Source organism: Eumetopias jubatus, unplaced genomic scaffold (assembly GCF_037043125.1).
Source record: "Eumetopias jubatus isolate StellerSeaLion01/CBP00866 unplaced genomic scaffold, mEumJub1_p1.0 scaffold_8, whole genome shotgun sequence".
NCBI lineage: Eukaryota > Metazoa > Chordata > Mammalia > Carnivora > Otariidae > Eumetopias > Eumetopias jubatus.
The window spans coordinates 85,734,746-85,752,408 of record NW_028274814.1 but is presented as its reverse complement, the minus strand read 5'-3'; the positions used below and the strand labels follow the sequence as shown (position 1 = coordinate 85,752,408).

Below are 17,663 nucleotides of genomic sequence, written 5' to 3'. Positions count from 1 at the left end.
AGGTGGGAAGCTGGGGTAGCTTTGGTTGAGAGCAGGAACTTTGGAGTCAGATCTGATTTTGTAACCGGGCCCTCCACTTCGTGGCTAGGTGGCCTTGGGTAGGTTACCTTGGTGGCATCTGTTCATTGGTAATCTGAACAATATCTGTTCCGAGGGACCTAGTGAGGACTCCAGCACTGGCCATGGAGGACTGCCCTAGGGACCTGGTACCAGAAGTAGAGCTCATTATAGTAGGGACCTGGAGACAAGAGGTGGGAAATCTCGCAGCCACAAAGGCCCCTGGTGTCCGCACACTCCACGCCCAGCTGCTGTAGCAGACATCTGCCCACCTCCATGTCACTAGGCCACTGAGGCCAGCGCTGCCCTCAAGAGCTGCAGTGCTTCCTCGTTCAGCATGAAGCCCATCCTGCTGTTTCTCACGGACAGCAGAAAGCATTTGCCCTGATAGAGGGGCTGGGTGGAGTGGCATTGGCCAGCAGCCAAGGCGGGCTGGGCACAGCCACCACATGTCATTCAGTCAATGGACCTCAGTCTTCTGATGGAGTCTCTGGTAGAGGCTCAGAACCTCTCAGCCCCACAACGACAGACAGCTGCAGGTGTGCCATCAAGCTAACAAGGTGTGGTTGCCGCAGTTGGGGCCAGGTTCTGATCACACGGAGGCCCTCACTCTCTAGGATTCTAGCCTGGGGACCACCCAGCACAGCAGCCCGACACAGGATGCAGGTGCAGTGACAGGTACAGATGCAGGTGTGCCGTCTGGGAAGGCAAATCAAAAGGAAGGGGGGAGGTGCCTGGGGGGCTCAGTCGGTTGAGCGTCCAACTCTTGATTTCGGCTCAGGTCAGGATCTCAGGGTGGTGGGATCAAGGCCTGCTTTGACCTCCTCGGTTGGCGTGGAGCCTGCTTAAGATTCTCTCTCCTCTCTCCCTCTCCTGCTGCCCCTCCACCCCCCGCCCTCTCTTAAAAGGAAAAAAAAAAAAAGGAAGAGAGGGAATTAGCAAAAAAGACTCAACTGGACCACCTGGCCATTCCCTCCTTCAGCTCAGAGACCCTGGACTCCCACAGTCCATCACCACTTGACTTTCTGGTGGCAAAAGTTCACTCCCTTCCTCAGAAGCTTGAGTGTGAGAGAGTTTGTGGAGGAAGCAAGGGCCCCACAGAGCATGAAATTACCACAGGGAACTGCAGGCCAGTGGGGAGTTCCTTTCATTTCCAGCCAGTGAAAAGTGGTCGGGGTGTCAGCAACCCCCACTGAAAATCCCGACACTAAGTAATCCACTGGCTTTTTGTCATTGGCTGCATCTTTGGCCTGGTGAGAAATGTGAAGGGTGTAGTGGATGGGATGACAAAATGCCAAGCCCTCCAGGTCGTGCACAATAGGAGTCTAGAAGGAAACTCCCTGGGGGGCTGAGGGGAGAAGTTGCCCTTTTACATCCATGTCACCTTCCCAGCTCACCTTGGGTGTCCTCACCTGGATTCCTGCCCACCCCTCCTCACCGCCCCACCCCTGTTGCCACACACCCTGCTTCCCTCCTTCTGTTTGCCTTAGCACAGCTGGGGCAGACCAACTTTCTCCACGGGAGTTTCACCAAAAGCCAAAGGAAAGCAAAAAGGAATTTTCTATTGAAAGTACAAGATGATTAAATCTAGTGAGGTTTCCAGAACTCCGTTTTCTGATGATCTTGAGTCCATCCTCATCAAATCAAAGATAATCCTGCCCCAGCCTCTCTTGCTCTCCCATTCTAAAAGATTCCACTGTAGCTTCCGATCAGCGTTTGAGATTCCTTCTAAGACTCTTGCCTCCAAGTACCATCTAGTCTCTTCAGAACTCAGGAGCTGGTTCGTGAGAACTTATTGAGCACTTCCTGTGGGCCAGGTGCTGTGCTAAGAGTATGACACGCAGTAGATTTCCTTCCATACTCCCAACCACCATCGGAGGCCAGTGTGATTATCCACAACTTACCAGTGAGGAAACAGCTTGAAAAGTTAAATAACTCATTCAGAGCCCTGCTGAGTAAAGAGAGGAGTGGGGATCTGAACCCGGCATTTCGACTGCAGCTGCCCTTGGGAAGCATTCCTCCCCGCAAGATAACCCAGATGGATCTGGGGAAGCAGGATTTCGCAAGTCTACCCATTTACATTTCTCCGTAAAACAATGTAAGCATGACATGCAAAATGAGCACCCGGCTACATCCAGAAAGGTCGGTCTCAGACAACTTCCTTCAACAATGATCGAATCTCACTTTGACTTCTGGAGACCCAGGAGTTCAATGGCCTCTGGCTTACCTGTGAGTCGGTGCCATCTTCAGCAGAAAGACTGTACATCTCAGAGATGGAGAGCAAGAGGAGAAAGGGGGAGGTGAGGGGCCGTGTGTGTGCACTTGGCGACAGGGAGGAGGAGAGACCTACGCAGACCCTCCTGCCCTCGGCACAGTAGGAAGCTGGCATAGGTGGGCAGCAGTGCCCTCTCTGGGCCTGGCAGAAATGACGTGGTATGGCAGGTGGGCACGGGGTGCGGGTGTCCAACAGAAGCTGCAGCACGCTGCAGGGGGCGTTCAGCAGGGTCCCCGTGGTGGGGTAACTCCGGGCTGTGCACAACGCTTTCCGGATGTGAAGGAGGAGAGAAGGAATAGAAACAGAGGAGGGAGAGGAGGGACAACAGAACTACAGGGTGTCCGGTCGGGGGGCTTTGTCCCTCTGTCCTGGTCTCTTCTGGTGCATCCCAGTCCCCACCGGTGCCACTTCGGGGGGGCGGGGTGCAGAGCACAGAATGCGATGGGAGAGCGTGCACTCCACCCTGAGGAGAACCCTCACGCCTGCTCGAGCCCCCACCCCACCTGCCCCCTGAGAAGAAGACACAGACTGATGGATTGATGGTCCAGTTATTTATTGAGAAACCTGATTGTTCAAGAACATGGTGGGTGGTTCTGTACCCCACCCACCCTTTTCAGTGGCATCGTGTCAGGGGTGGTGGGCAACTTTGTCCCGTTTCCTCAGAAACGGAGGCGAAGGCACCTCAACTCGGAAGCCCGGATTGTAGGGAACAGTGTGGGCAGGGAAAGGAGCAGGTAATCCCAAGCCAATCGGAGGGAAGGGGGTGGCCCAGAAGAGCAGCTCAGGCAGGGTGTGGGGGGCCTGCTGAACTGCCCCCCTCTTCTTGCTCTCCCTGCCCTCCTTCAAAAGATCTCATCAACTCTCTAGGGAGGGAGGAGAAAGGAACCGACAAGTTAGGGGACCTGTACCGAGCAGCCAGGGAGAAAGGAAGGGGCTGTGGAGAAGCCTGGGAGAGCAAACCCCACAGGCCCGCCAGGTCTTGGGTGGCTCTCAGCAGCAGCGGCGGAGGCGGAGGCGGAGGCGGAGGCGGCGCGCTCACCCCGCCGCCCCTCTACACCCCCCAAGCAGGAGGCGGCAGGAGGCGGCAGGAGGACAGGTCGTCCACAGCTCAGCGTGCCTCCGCTGTTTCGCCTTCAGGGCCCTGGGCGCGGGTTGGGGGAGGAGGCAGGGCCAGTCTGGGCAGGCTCTGGACTCCTTGGCCAGCCGACCGCACTGGTGGTCTCAGAAGTCAAACTCCTCCAGGTCCCCTGTGCCCTCCCCGCCGCGAGAGCCCCACACGCGGCGGTAATTGCTCTCCAGCTCCTTCTGCCGCTGCCGCTCTTTCTGCGCCTCCTCCGCTCCCTGCACCTGCGGGGAGGCCGGCGAGGAGCGGAGGTTAAGCGCGGTGAGCGGGGGTGGCTGCTGGTGAGCCAAGGGCGGCGCTCGGCGCCAGAGGGTCCGGGGACTGGCCCTGGGGGGCAGGGGGCCAGGCACCCGCACTTCGCAAGGGACGCAAGGGAACAGCGGCCCGAAATTCCAGTAGCTCAGAAGGGGACGAGGCTGGGACTGGCCAGGATGGGCCTGGCCATGCTCTCAACTCCACGGTGCGCTACAGCAGGGTGAAGGCTTGGAGAGCCAGGGCCGGGGTGGACTGCCTCTCACCAAGATATTGAAGAAAATCTCCTTGAGGTTTCTCGTGTCCTCGTCAGTCAGCCAACGGGCATCCTCCTCTGTGCCTTCTGCCCCCGGTCGCACGATTTTGATTTCAATTTTCCCTGGAAAGGAGCCACGTGGGCAGTGAGAGGAGAGGCAGGATGGGAGCTTCTGTGCAGGGCCCTCGGCCTCCCAGGTCCCCAGTGAGGTTTCCAGTCCACCTTGACCCAGCCCCTCCACCTCAGGCAGCAGGCCCTGCCAACAGCTCTTAAGTCAGCCAGCCCCAGGGCCCACCTTCCGCCGTGAGCCCCTCCCTCTCCAGCAGCTCTTTCACCAGCCCCTCGATTTGTTTCAGCTGTGGGTTTTCCCGTTTCATCTCGAGGACAGTCAGATCCTGATTGGGGCCTCCGTGACGGAGCTTGGTGACCCGGACCCGGACTCTGTGTTCAGGATCCTCCTCTTAGAGGGGGAGACACACAGGGAGACACAAAGCAGAGCCGTGACTCCAGGTTAGGGGCTGTGGTGGTCACCTCTCCCACTGGTTTGGGCAGTTTTTCATCACAAACACATAGATGAGATGAACCAGGGCTCAGAATAAATTAGTGCCCTCCCCTTCAAGCCTATAAAGCTCCCTCCACCAACTGCAGCCTCCCTTTTCCCTCCCGGACCAGTAATTCTCTGCCTGTCCCCTACAGGAAAAACGACTGTGTTTTCTGAGGCACCTGGGCCAACAAAGAAGTTTTGTTTTAAGAAGCAGGTTGGAAAACTGTGGTTTGGTACTCCACATGCTGGTACTCGAAAGACATTCCAAAGTTCATAGAGATAGTGGGATGGACGGTTTGAAAACAGAACATTCCATTTGGAATGTCTGATCTCATATGACCCTGTGGAAGGGAGATCAGGGGGTGCAAGAAGAAGCAATAACTTCAAGTCTGTCCAGGCAACGGGCTTATGAATGGCTGGGCTTGCCTATTCACACCCCACTGGCTGGGGCCCCTCCCAGCGCAAAGAGCTCATTGTTGATAAGCTGCGTCCTTCACCGCCGTGTGGTCTTCAGCACGCAGGCCCACTCGCAGTCGTTCTGTTACTGTCTCCTGACCACCATGTGCCAGGAAAGTGCCAGGCACTGGGTGCACAGAAGCAAGCCAGAAAACAAGATAGACATGCTCTAGAAGCTGCTTCCCAAAAAGATGAATGAATAGGAGCTAACGAGGCAAAGGGATGGAGACCGTGGGAAGAAGGCAGGTGTGAACACAGCGTTCCAGAAAGAAGGAAGGGAGTAAGCTCCCTCAGAAGGGAAAGAACACGATCCCCTCCAGGGTCCACCAGCTGAGGAACAAAGACAACGGGCTTGACTGCCCCTCCCTGTCTGACAGCTCTTACCTGCTGTTTGGGGGGAGGGGGGAGGCTTTTTGGGGACAACCCTCCTTTTCCTGTGCTTCTTCACCAGCTCTGGACTCTGTTTTTCCTCCAGCCTTTTGATGAGTTTGTTGAGAGTGGACGTCAGGGCCAGCATCGCCCGGTCACGCTCGGACTCCTTCTGTAGCCCGTCTGGGCCCAGCTCCTTCTCTGTCTGGAGTGCCCAAGGCAGGAATGGGGAGTCAAGGGGCTGGGGGTGGTCAGTGGTCCACGCTCTCCAGGAGAGCACTAGCTACGTCCCAGCCCTCTCTCCGCGCCCCCTTCCCTAGGGCTCCCTTTGGGCTCTCAGGCCGGCCCAGCCCCCAGGAGCGGCGGGCTACGGGGGCGCAGGCGGTGAGAGCCCCGCGCACCTCCTGGATGATGTTCTCCAGTTCCCGCTCCATGCCGGCCTTCACCTCCGACCGGAGCCGGTCTCGGTCTGACGGCAGCAGTATCCCTTCCAGTTCCTTCTCAAACTCTCCCAGTAACTGCTGTTCCTCCTCATCTTCGTCTTCTTCCTCCTCCTCCTCCTCTTCTTCCACCTCGTTCTGATGATCCACGTCACTCTTTCCCTTCACCTCTGCTTCCCTGTGAGGGACTTCTGCAGCACCATCTGCAGGCTGCTCTTGGCCTCCGTCTGGCCTCCCCTGGGTGGACGGGGGCCGGAAGAAAGAGGTGGACAGTTGGGGTTTCGGGAGAGGCGCCAGGGCGGCAGACATACAGTGGAGCGCGGTCGTAGTCTCGGGATGGGAAAAAGAAAGGGAGTCAGCTCCACGGGGCTCACTTCAGGCCCAGGTCAGGGGCGGTTGTCTAAGTGCTCCCAGCAGGGAGGCGGGGTCTCCCCGTCCCTTAAGCAGGGCCCATACCTTTTTTGAGCCACCTTTCAGCTCCTCTATCAATCGAATCAAGTCCGCAGGGCTCCGGATGACTTTGACCTGCACATTGTTCTGAAAATCTGAGACGAAAGAGCAGGAGTGAACCAGTTGTGTCCTAAATTCTATTTTGATTTCCTAAGGAGACCAAGGAAGGACGTGGCCCCCGCCTCCAGGAGCCACCCGTCTGGTCAGTGAGATGGGGCCAACATAGTCCCCTGGAGGGCACTGTCCTGAGGTGGGCCCAGAGGTGAGCGAGGGGATGCTAACGAGCTCCTGGCACTGGCACTGCTGGGTCCCGCTTACAACTACTCCAGGTTTTAGGCCCACGGAAGAGATTCTAGGGCCACAGACTCCTCCTCCCTGGATACTGTTCTGCCCTTTCCACAAATACAAACCACTGATTGTCCACTCTGTTCCAGGCACTCTGCTATGAACTACAGACTCATTCTCTTAACCTCACAACCACCCTGTAAGGTAGGGGTATTACCCACTGTTGGGGGCTGAGGAAACAGAGGTGAAGTGAAATCACCCAGGATTACATTACCCACTGTTGGGGGCTGAGGAAACGGAGGTGAAGTGAAATCACCCAAGATTATAAAGTCAGCAAGCAGCAGAACCACTGTGTCCTGCTATCTCCCTAGAAGGGAACTGCTGTCTGCAAACGGTATGACCTCCTGTAGCAATGAATTGGATGCTGGTCTGGCCACCCAACCTCCCCCACCAGTATTTAGCTCCACCCCACCCCCACCCCCACCCCCACCCACCGCAGAATACATTCAACCAGTAAAGGAGACAGGGAGGGTTCGCTCACCATGGGGAGGGCTGGGCGCTGGATCTGCCGCCTCAGGGTTTGGTTCCTGCTCCTGATGAGGAGAAAGGGCAGAGTCCACTGCACTAGGTGTTTATGTCTACCACACTCATAAGGTGGTGGTTGCGGGTGCAGCCTTGCCTCCCTAGACAGGTGTAGGTCACCTCATGATGACCTCAGCTTGCCCAGGGCCAGCCTCATCAGAGAAATGGCCAGGAAGCTGGCTCTCACCTCAGCCTGAGCCTCCTCTGCCCCAGGGGTCTGCTCCTCTGGCTCACGAAGCATCTTCCAGAAATCGGATTCCTTACCGTCATCCTTGGTGGTGCGTGCACCTGAGATACAGAGAACAGGGAGGAATCTGAAGGGAGGGGAGAAATGGAAGGGAGCAAGTAGAATGGGGTACATTCTCCTTCACTACTGCTAAGGCATCAGGACCCAGAGGACTTCCTCCCCACCCCAGTCAGTCCGTCCAGGGCAGTAAGACTGGGGAAGAGAAGAAACGGAGAGAGGTTTCGTGGAGCTGGGGCAACAAGGTCCTACCTGCTCTCTCTGAGGGCACTGCCCCCTGCTGGGCCTCACTCCACATGTGGGGCTCTGGGCCTTGCAGCTCCTCTAGGACTCTATCCCCATACTGCTTGGAGTCTACTGAGAAACAGTGTGTGGGCAGGACAGGCCCCGTGCCTCTGGGCTCTCCATCCCTTCTCTTCCGCCGGCCCCGCGCCATGTCACCTCTTCCTCTCCTGGCCTTCTCATTACTCACCAGCTTGCCTCTGGACGTAGGCCGTGTACTCCTCGGGCTGCAGGGCAGGATGACAGAGAATGGCCTGGGGGGCGGCACTGGGTGGGGGCCGGAGGAGAGGGTGGGGGCAGAGCCGAGGCGTCCGAATGGTCAGCACATAGGAGCAGGACAAGGGCTCATCCACACGGTCGATGTAGTCCCCAGACACACCAGCACCCTCGTCACAGAGGAACTGCCAGGATGGAGAGAGCGGACAAACAGTAATTACCACCAATAAGGAGCTTTTGTTCCAGGAGCGGCCGCCTGTTATGTGGCACTTACTGTGTGTCTGGCTCTGTGCGTGCACTGTGTGGATGACACTTTACACACATTAGCCCCGTTAATTATCACAAAAACCTAGTGAGGGAGGGATGCATATCACAAGTTTGTGGCTCAAAAAACTGAGGTTTGATGCAGGTAAGGGACTCGGTCAGGTGGACCACTGATAAGTGGTAAAAACAGGAATCGAATTCAGGCAGCTTCCCTGCAGGTAACCAGCCAGTTTGTGTTTCACATTCTTGCTTTATATAAATACAGCGTATATATACTTATGTATTTGAGAGATATAGATACAGATATAGATATATAGATACATAGATATATACACACAAACACAGTTGACCCTTGAACAAAGCAGGGCATTAGGGACACTGACCTCCCCTCCACCCCTGGAGTCAAAAATCTGCCCAGAACTTCTGACTCCCCCACGACTTCACTACTAAGAGCAAGAGCCACAAGAGATCACTTTTTACTGTGATATACAAGTTCCTGGAGACAACTGCTCATGACAAGACGATTAGCATCATGGAGTTTGGAGCAGATACCCGCGACACTTGAGCTCATCCCAACAGCAACAGCAGGTGGCTACAAAAGTGTTTCAGTCATACAGAATGTACTACGGTTTTATGCTGTTATGATTTACTACCGCATCCTTATGTTTGTTTACATTTCTCTCTTCCGTGAATGGCACCATATATGGTCTATAAGTCTGTGCATGAGTTTTGATGAATTTTAACTTTTATAATAGATTTGTGTATATTTTACGGTTGCAAATGATAGACTACTACCTACATATATTTCATGCACTCATGACATACCTAACTTAATTTTCTCAATATTTCTAGGCTATGTGGTTCATCTGTGAGTTCCTTCAAATTGTCATAAATCTCCAAAAAATTTTTCAATATATTTACTGAAAAAAATCAGCTTATAAGTACGCCCACACAGTTCAAACCAACTTTAGTCAAGGGTCAACTGTACTTATATGTATTTGAAATATATATATTCCTTTTGTGTGTGTACGCATGTATGTGTATATATATGATTAAAATTTTTCCCTGTAAAGACAATATTAAGAAAGAAAAAAGACCTCAAATCAGTAACTTAACCTTCTACCTTAAATCACTAGAAAAAGAAAAGCAAACTAAGCCCAAAGCAAGCAGAGGGAAGGAAGTAATACAGATTAAAACAAAAATAAGTGAAATAGAGAACAGAAAAACAACAGAGAAAAACCAATGAAACTAAAAGTTGTTTTGAAAAGATCAGTAAGTGACAAAACTTTGGCTAGACCTACCAAGAAAAAAAGAGAAGACTTAAATTAGTATAATCAGGAATGAAAGAGGAGATATTACTGTCGACCTTACAGAAATAAAAAAGGATTATAAAGAAATACTATGAACACCTACATGCCAACAAATCAGATAACTTAGATGAAATGGACAAATTTCTAGAAAGGCACAACTACCAAAACTGACTCAGGAAGAAATAGACAATATGAATAGACCTCATAACAAGTAAAGAGATTGAATTAGTAATCCAGAAACTAACCACATAGAAAATCTTGGGCCAGATGGGTCTACTGGTGAATTCTACCAAATATTTAAAAACCAATAAATACCAATCCTAATCAAACTCTTCCAGAAAAAAGAAGAGGGACTATTCCCCCAACTCATACTACAAAGCCAGTATTATAACCCAGATACCAAATCTAGACAAATATAACATAAGAAAAGGAAACTATAAGCCAGTATCTCTTATGAATGAGGACCCCAAATCGTCAACAAGATACTAGTTAATCAATTTTAGCAACCTATAAAAAGGGTTACACACCAGACCACATGGATTTATCCCAGGAGTGTAAAGTTGGGCTAACATAAAAAAATCAATTAATGTACTTAATACACCCGATCAATAGAATAAAGGACAAAACCCACATGATCATCTCAATGGATGCAGAAAAAGCATTTGATAAAATGTGACACATTGTCATGATTAAAACATTCAACAAACTTGAAATAGAAGAGAATTTCATCAACCTGGTAGAAGGCATCTATGAAAAATCCACAGCTAACATTATATTTAATGGTGAAAAACTGAATGGTTTCCCCCTAAGATCAGGAATGAGACAAGGATGGCGCGCCTGGGTGGCTCAGTTGGTTGAGTGTCTAACTCTTGATTTTTCGGCACAGGTCATGATCTCGGGGTTGTGAGATCAAGCCACGTGTTGGCTCCAAACTGGGCGTGGAGCCTGCTTGAGATTCTCTCTCTTCCCCTCTCCCTCTCCCCCTTCCTCCCTCTCCCAGCTCTCTCTCATGCTCAAGCTCTTTCTCTCTCTCTCAGAAAAAAAAAAAAGGAATAAGAAGGATGTCTGCTTGTGCCACTTCCATTCAACATTTGACTAGGCCAATAAGGCAAGAAAATGAAATAAAAGGCATCAATATTGGAAAGAAAAAAATACATCTCCATTTACAGATGATTTTACATATAGAAAATCCTAGGGGCACCTGGGTGGCTCAGTCGGCTAAGCACCTGACTTGATCTTAGCTCAGGTCTTGATCTCAGGGTCAGGAGTTCAAGCCCCTCATTGGGCTGCATGCTGAATGCAGAGTCTACTAAAAGAAGAAAGGAAGGTGTAGGTAGGTAGGTAGGTAGGTAGGGAAGGAGGAAATCCTAAAGAATCTATTAAACTATTGGAACTAATATACAAGTTCAGTAAGGTTGCAGGATATAGGACTCGATTGTATTTCTATAACTGCAACGAACAATTAAAAGTAAAATAATAGAAAATAACTCCATTTGCAATAGCATCAAGAGTAATTAGGAATAAATGTGGCAAAAGAAGTGCAAAACTTATACTGTGAAAACTACAAAACATTTCTTAAAGAAGTTAAAGACTTAAACAAATGGAAAGATATCCAAGCTCATAGATTAGAAGACTCAATATTAAGTATTAATATTAAGATGGCAATCCTCTCCCAAATTGATCTTTACATTCAATGCAATCTCACCAAAGTTCCAGCTGGTTTAGTTGTGGAAATTAACTGATCCTAGAATTCATATGAAAATTCAAGGGACTCCTAATAGCCAAAATAATCTGGGAAAAGAACAAAGTTGGAGAACTCACACTGATTTTATTTTTTTTATTTTTATTTTTAAAGATTCTATTTATTTGACAGAGAGACACAGCGAGAGAGGGAACACAAGCAAGGGGAGTGGGAGAGGGAGAAGCAGGTTTCCCGCGGAGCAGGGAGCCTGATGCGGGGCTTGATCCCAGGACCCTGGGATCATGACCTGAGCCGAAGGCAGACACTTAAAAACTGAGCCGCCGAGGCACCCCTCACACTGATTTTAAAACTTGGTACAAAACTACAATAATCAAGACAGTGTAGTACTGACATAAAGACAGATATATAGACCAAAGAGAGAATTTAGAGTCCAGAAATTAACCTTTACTTTTATCATCATTTGATGTTTTGAAAGGTAACCAAGATAATTCAGTGGGAATCCTCTTTTCAACAAATAATGGTGGGTCAACTGGATATCTACGTGCAAAAAAAAGGAGTTGGACCCCTACCTCCTACTATATATAAAAATTAACTCAACATGGATCAAAGACCTAAATATAAAACTATAACATTTTCAGGAAGAAATGTAGGTGTAAGTCTTCATGGCCTTAGATAAGCTAATGGTTTATTTGATAGGACATGAAAGGCACAGGCAACAAAAAATAGGTAAATAGGAATTCATCAGAATTAAAAGCTTTTGTGCTGCAAAGGACACCATCAAGAATGTGAAGTGACAACCCAAAGAATGGGAGAAAATATTTGTAAGTCGTGTATCTAATAAAACTTGTATCCAGAATACACAAAGAAAACTTACAACTCAATAATGAAAAGACAAATAATGCAATTTAAAAACAGGAAAAGATCTGAATAGACATCTCTCCAAAGAAGATACACAACTTGCTAATAAAGCACATGAAAAGATGTGCCACATCTTTTACCATCAGGGAAATGCAAATCAAAACCACAATGAAATGCCACTTCATACTCACTAGGATGGCTATAGTTTAAAAGATAAAAGCAAATGTTGATGAGGATGTGGAGAAACCCTCATATACTACTAGTGGGATTGTAAGATGGTGCTACTGCTTTGGGAAAAGTCTGGCAGTTTCTCCAAAAGTTTACTGTATGATCCAGCAGTTCTACTCCTTGGTATTTACCAAGAGAAATGAAAACCTATGTCCACACAAAATCTTGTTCACAAATGTTAAAAGCAGCATTGTTCATAAAACTACAAAGTGTAAATAACCCAAATGTCCACCAAGTGATGAATGGACAAACAGTATGTGGAACAGTACTTGGCAATAACATGTAAGAAAGTAATGGTGAGGGGCGCCTGGGTGGCTCAGTTGGTTGGGCGACTGCCTTCGGCTCAGGTCGTGATCCTGGAGTCCCGGGATCGAGTCCCGCATCGGGCTCCCTGCTCAGCAGGGAGTCTGCTTCTCCATCTGACCCTCTTCCCTCTCATGCTCTCTCTCTCTCATTCTCTCTCTCTCAAATAAATAAATAAAATCTTTAAAAAAAAAAAAAAAAGAAAGTAATGGTGATGCTACCCATGGATGATCCTTGAAAACACAGTAAGTGAAAGAAGCCAGACACAAAGGTCACATATTGTATGATTCCAGTCACATGAAATGTCCAGAAGAGGCAAATCTGTAGAGACAGAAAGATGAGACGTTGTCTAGAGTGGTGGGTGTGGTCCAGGGGACAGTTTGATGGAAAGTAACTGCCAAAGAGTAAGGACTTTCTTTTAGGGTGGGGAAGATGCTCTGAAAGTAATTGTGGTGATGATGGCACAACTCTGAATATACTACACACCACTAAACTGCGCGCTGAATTGCATGGCATGTGAATCATATCTTTATAAAACTCTTACTGAAAAAAAAAATACTACATAACTTCTTACTCAGCTGAAAGAAGAGGTGGCATGATTTAGACAAAATGAAAGAAAATAAAAGAAAGGAGAGAAAAAGAAACAGAACAGATAGAACAAAAGAAAGCATAAAATAAAATGTTAGAAGTAAATCCAAAAAAATATATGAATTTATATATATAAAATAAATGGTTAAAAATTTCTAAAAATACAACAATATGCTGTTTACAAAACACATTTAAGACATAAGAATTTAGAAAGGATAAAAGTAAAAGGATGAAAGAAATACAGTAAACAACTCAGTGAAAGCTGTCACACAGTTCTATTACCACACAAGAGACTGTAAGTAAAAAAATTAAGATAGAGAAGACCAATTCATAATGTTAAAAGTTCAACTTATGAGGAAGATAATTTAAATTGTATGTAAGTCTTTATCTTCTTTATTGTCTGTCTCTCCCAACTACAGCAGGAATTTTTGTCTTTTTTTGTCCACCAAAATATCCCTAGCAACTACAACAGTGCCTGGCACATAGAAGCCCTCAATAAACATTTGTTGAAGAAATGAATGGATTGCCTCAAGATACATAAAGCAACAACAGACAGAATAATGAATAAATTTAAAGAATAAGGAATAACAGACAAGTCAATAATTATAGCAGAAGACAAATGATTGAACAGCACAATTAATAATCATGACCTGAAAGACATACAGAAAACACTGTACCTAACAACAGAGTACACGTTCTTTTCTAGCACAAAGAAACATTCAGAGAAACTGACATATACTGGGCCACTTAACAAGTCTCAACAAATTTCAAGGACTCAAATGGTACAACTACCAGATAATCTATGTAATTATGAGATATATAAGAAAACCAGGGAAACTTGAAGATATTGAATATTTGATAATAATAAGGAATTACTCTTAATTCTTTAGTGTGATATGGTATTGTAGTTATGTTTTTAAAAGAACTTTTTTATTATTTACTTATTTGTCAGAGAGAGAGAAAGCACAAGCAGGGGAGTGGGAGAGGGAGAAGCAGGCTCCTCACTGAGCAGGGAGCCAGATGTGGGACTCGATCCCAGGACCCTGAGATCATGACTCGAGCCGAAGGCAAACACTTAACCGACTGAGCCACCCAGGAGTCCCTAAAAGAGCTTTTTTAGAAAAAAAGATTTATTTATTTGAGAGAGAGAGAGAGAATGAACGTGTGATGGAGGGAGAGGCAGAGTGAGAGGGAGAGACAGAATCTCAAGCAGACTCCATGCTCAGCGGAGATCATGACCTGAGCTGAAACCAAGAGTCAGACGCTTAACCTACTGAGCCACCCAGGGGCCCCTAAAAGAGCTTTAACCTTAGAGGGATAAATACAGAAATGTTTATGGATGAAATGATGTCTGTAATTTCCTTCCAAATAGTCTGGGAGTGGAGGCGGGAGTGGAGGGAGATGGGCAAGAAGATAGATAAAATGAGACTGGACATATTTGTTGAAACTAGATGATCACAGGAGGTCATTGTACAATTATCCCTGATTTTATATATTTCTAACTTTCCAAAATAAAGGTTTTACAAGGACAATCTTAAATACACATAAACTGCACCCAGCATTTATACTTTTAAGACATATTTACACATGAATATATGTATAATGTAATAATCTTTTATAATAACAAAAACTGGATGGAAAACTATTTACTCAGTACAGCAATGGTGACAAAATGATGGGACATTGATCCAGTGGAATAATATGCAGATGTAAAAATGAAAAACAAAGCTCTAGATGTAAGGCCATTGAAAGATCTCTAAGAATTATTGACAAGATATATAAAAACAAGGTGCAACATGTGTTTAATATACTATATGTTGTGTATAAAAAAAAGAGAGAAAAAGAAATAAGATTCTGTAGTCATAACTGCTTGTGAACCACAAAGGAAGGCAAGGAGTGCACGTGAAACACTAAGAGCAAGGTGACCTGTGGGGGGTGGGGCATGAACGGGAACTGCGCAGGTGGGAGATAAGTTTGGGAGGGGGAATTCTCCTTGCACAAAAATTCCTATATTGTCTGGGTTTTCAGTTATGGAAAAGTATTATCCATTTGAAATTTAGATAAAGATACAAATCAAAACCACAATGAGATACCACCTCACACCAGTCAGAATGGCTAAAATTAACAAGTCAGGAAATGACAGAGGTTGGCGAGGGTGCAGAGAAAAGGGAACCCTCCTACACTGTTGGTGGGAATGCAAGCTGATGCAGCCACTCTGGAAAACAGTATGGAGGTTCCTCAAACAGTTGAAAATAGAGCTACCATACAATCCAGCAATTGCACTACTGGGTATTTACCCCAAAGATACAAATGTAGTGATTCGAAGGGGCACCTGCACCCCAATGTTTATAGCAGCAATGTCCACAATAGCCAAAGTACGGAAAGAGCCCAGATGTCCATCAACAGATGAATGGATAAAGATGTGGTACATATATATTATGGAATACTACTCAGCCATCAAAAAATGAAATCTTGCCATTTGCAATGACATGGATGGAACTAGAGGATATTGTGTAAGTGAACTAAGTCAATCAGAGAAAGACAATTATCATATGATCTCACTCATATGTGTAATTTAAGAAATGAAACAGAGGATCATAGGGGAAGAGAGGGAAAAATAAAACAAGATGAAATCAGAAAAGGAGACAAACCATGAGAGACTCTTAATCATAGGAAACAAACTGAGGGTTGCTGGAGGGGAGGGGGGTTGAAAAAAAAAAGAAATTTAGGTAAAGAAATTTAAAATAGCCATAAAAACTTGTAATAACTAAAGAAGTGCTTGGAGAGAAATTTATAAGAAATGTTTATAAAAAAGGAAAAGCTGAAAATGAAGGAGTTAAGCATTCATTTCAAGAAGTTAAAAATGGAACAGTAAAATAAACCCAAGAAAGCAGAAGGAAGAAAAATAAAGAGTAGACATTAATAAAATAGAAAACAAACGCAATACAGAAACTCAATAGAGCCAAAATACTTGGTTCTCTAAAAAGAGTAATACAACTGACCAACCTCTGGTGAGATGACCAGTAACAAAGGAGGGAAAAAACCCCTGAGGAATGAAAAGAGGAACCTAATCACAAATGCTACAGAGATTAAAAAGATAATAATAGAATGGTATCATGAACAACTTTATGACAATAAATTTGAAAAATCAGATGAAATGCATAAATTCCTAAAAAATACACCTTACTATAACTGACACAAAGAAATAGAAAATTTTGAATATTCCTAAAAATAACAAGAAAATCAAGTTGAAAATCTTCCCACAATGAAAATGTAGACCAACATGATTTTCTAGGTTAATTCTAGCAAACGCTCAAGGAATAAAAAAACTGCAATCTTGAGGCACCTGGGTGGCTCAGCCAGTTAAGTCTTGATTTCAGGGTCATGAGTTCAAGCCCCATGCTGGTGTGGAGCCTACTTTAAAAAAAAAATTACAATCTTAAACATTCTTTGGAGTATAGAAAAAGTGAGAACATTTTTTAACTCATCTTTTTTTAAAAAAATTTTTTTAAGATTTTATTTATTTATTTGAGAGAGAGAATGAGATAGAGAGAGAGCATGAGAGGGGAGAGGGTCCGAGGGAGAAGCAGACTCCCTGCTGAGCAGGGAGTCCGATGCGGGACTCGATCCCGGGACTCCAGGATCATGACCTGAGCCGAAGGCAGTCATTTAACCAACTGAGCCACTCAGGCGCCCTTAACTCATCTTTTGAAGAGAGCATAATCATGTTACCAAAACGTGATAAGGACAGTACTAGAAGGAAAAACTACAGGTCAGTCTCTCTCAAGAGATATATAGAGAGTCCTTTAAAAAGCAGCAAACTGAATCCAGCAAGATCTAAATAAAAAGAATAGTCAAGGATAATACATATGACCAAACTGGGTTCATCTCAGGAATGCAAAATTGGTTTAACATAGAAAATCAATAAATCGTTTAATTTCAAATGAAAGTTTGGTTTAATATTAGGGTATTAATTAAGTACATTAGTTTAAATCAGTTTCATATTAGTAAATTCTTTTTTTTTTAAGAGTTTATTTATTTGAGAGAGAGAGAATGAGAGATAGAGAGCATGAGAGGGAAGAGGGTCAGAGGGAGAAGCAGACTCCCTGCTGAGCAGGGAGCCTGATGCGGGACTCGATCCCGGGACTCCAGGATCATGACCCGAACCGAAGGCAGTCGCTTAACCAACTGAGCCACCCAGGCGCCCATATTAGTAAATTCTTGAAAGAATGACCAGTTCTTAGGAATCAGTGAAATGCAAATTAAATTCATCATGAGATACCATTACACATCCAACAAATTAGTGAAGATTTGAAAGTCCGGTAGTATATATTGGCCAGGATATGGGATGTTGGGAAGTCATACTGCAATAAGAGTATAACTAGGAACCAAAACTTGGGAAAATATTCTGCAATGCCAAATAAAGTAGAACAGGGGCTCACCTTCATATCCAATGACCGAGCAATCCTATGCCCAGGCATAGGATTCTCCTTCAAGAGATTCTTGCACAATATATTAGGAGATACTTACAAGAACGTTGTACATAGCAGCAGGTTTTGGTAATAGCAGAAAACTGGGA

The 17,663-nt window shown here is 46.3% G+C and overlaps 1 protein-coding gene across 5 annotated transcripts in view; it reads right to left on the bottom strand.

Moving 5' to 3' along the window:
- Window positions 1–2,868: 2,868 nt before the first annotated feature.
- Window positions 2,869–17,663, bottom strand: part of OS9 (OS9 endoplasmic reticulum lectin) — a 30,995-nt gene continuing 16,200 nt past the window's right edge. Inside the window, exons 6-15 of one of the 5 annotated variants that reach the window (XM_028110886.2) lie at window positions 7,806–8,016; window positions 7,586–7,690; window positions 7,277–7,377; window positions 7,049–7,100; window positions 6,229–6,317; window positions 5,734–6,009; window positions 5,348–5,537; window positions 4,259–4,423; window positions 3,974–4,086; window positions 2,869–3,679 (exon numbers count right to left, since the gene is read on the bottom strand). In XM_028110886.2, the coding sequence (XP_027966687.1) occupies window positions 3,554–3,679; window positions 3,974–4,086; window positions 4,259–4,423; window positions 5,348–5,537; window positions 5,734–6,009; window positions 6,229–6,317; window positions 7,049–7,100; window positions 7,277–7,377; window positions 7,586–7,690; window positions 7,806–8,016 (1,428 nt within the window). In that variant the 3' untranslated portion in view covers window positions 2,869–3,553. The remainder of the gene's footprint in view (window positions 3,680–3,973; window positions 4,087–4,258; window positions 4,424–5,347; window positions 5,538–5,733; window positions 6,010–6,228; window positions 6,318–7,048; window positions 7,101–7,276; window positions 7,378–7,585; window positions 7,691–7,805; window positions 8,017–17,663) is intronic. The other 4 variants (XM_028110888.2, XM_028110890.1, XM_028110891.2 and 1 more) reach the window with 4 other exon arrangements.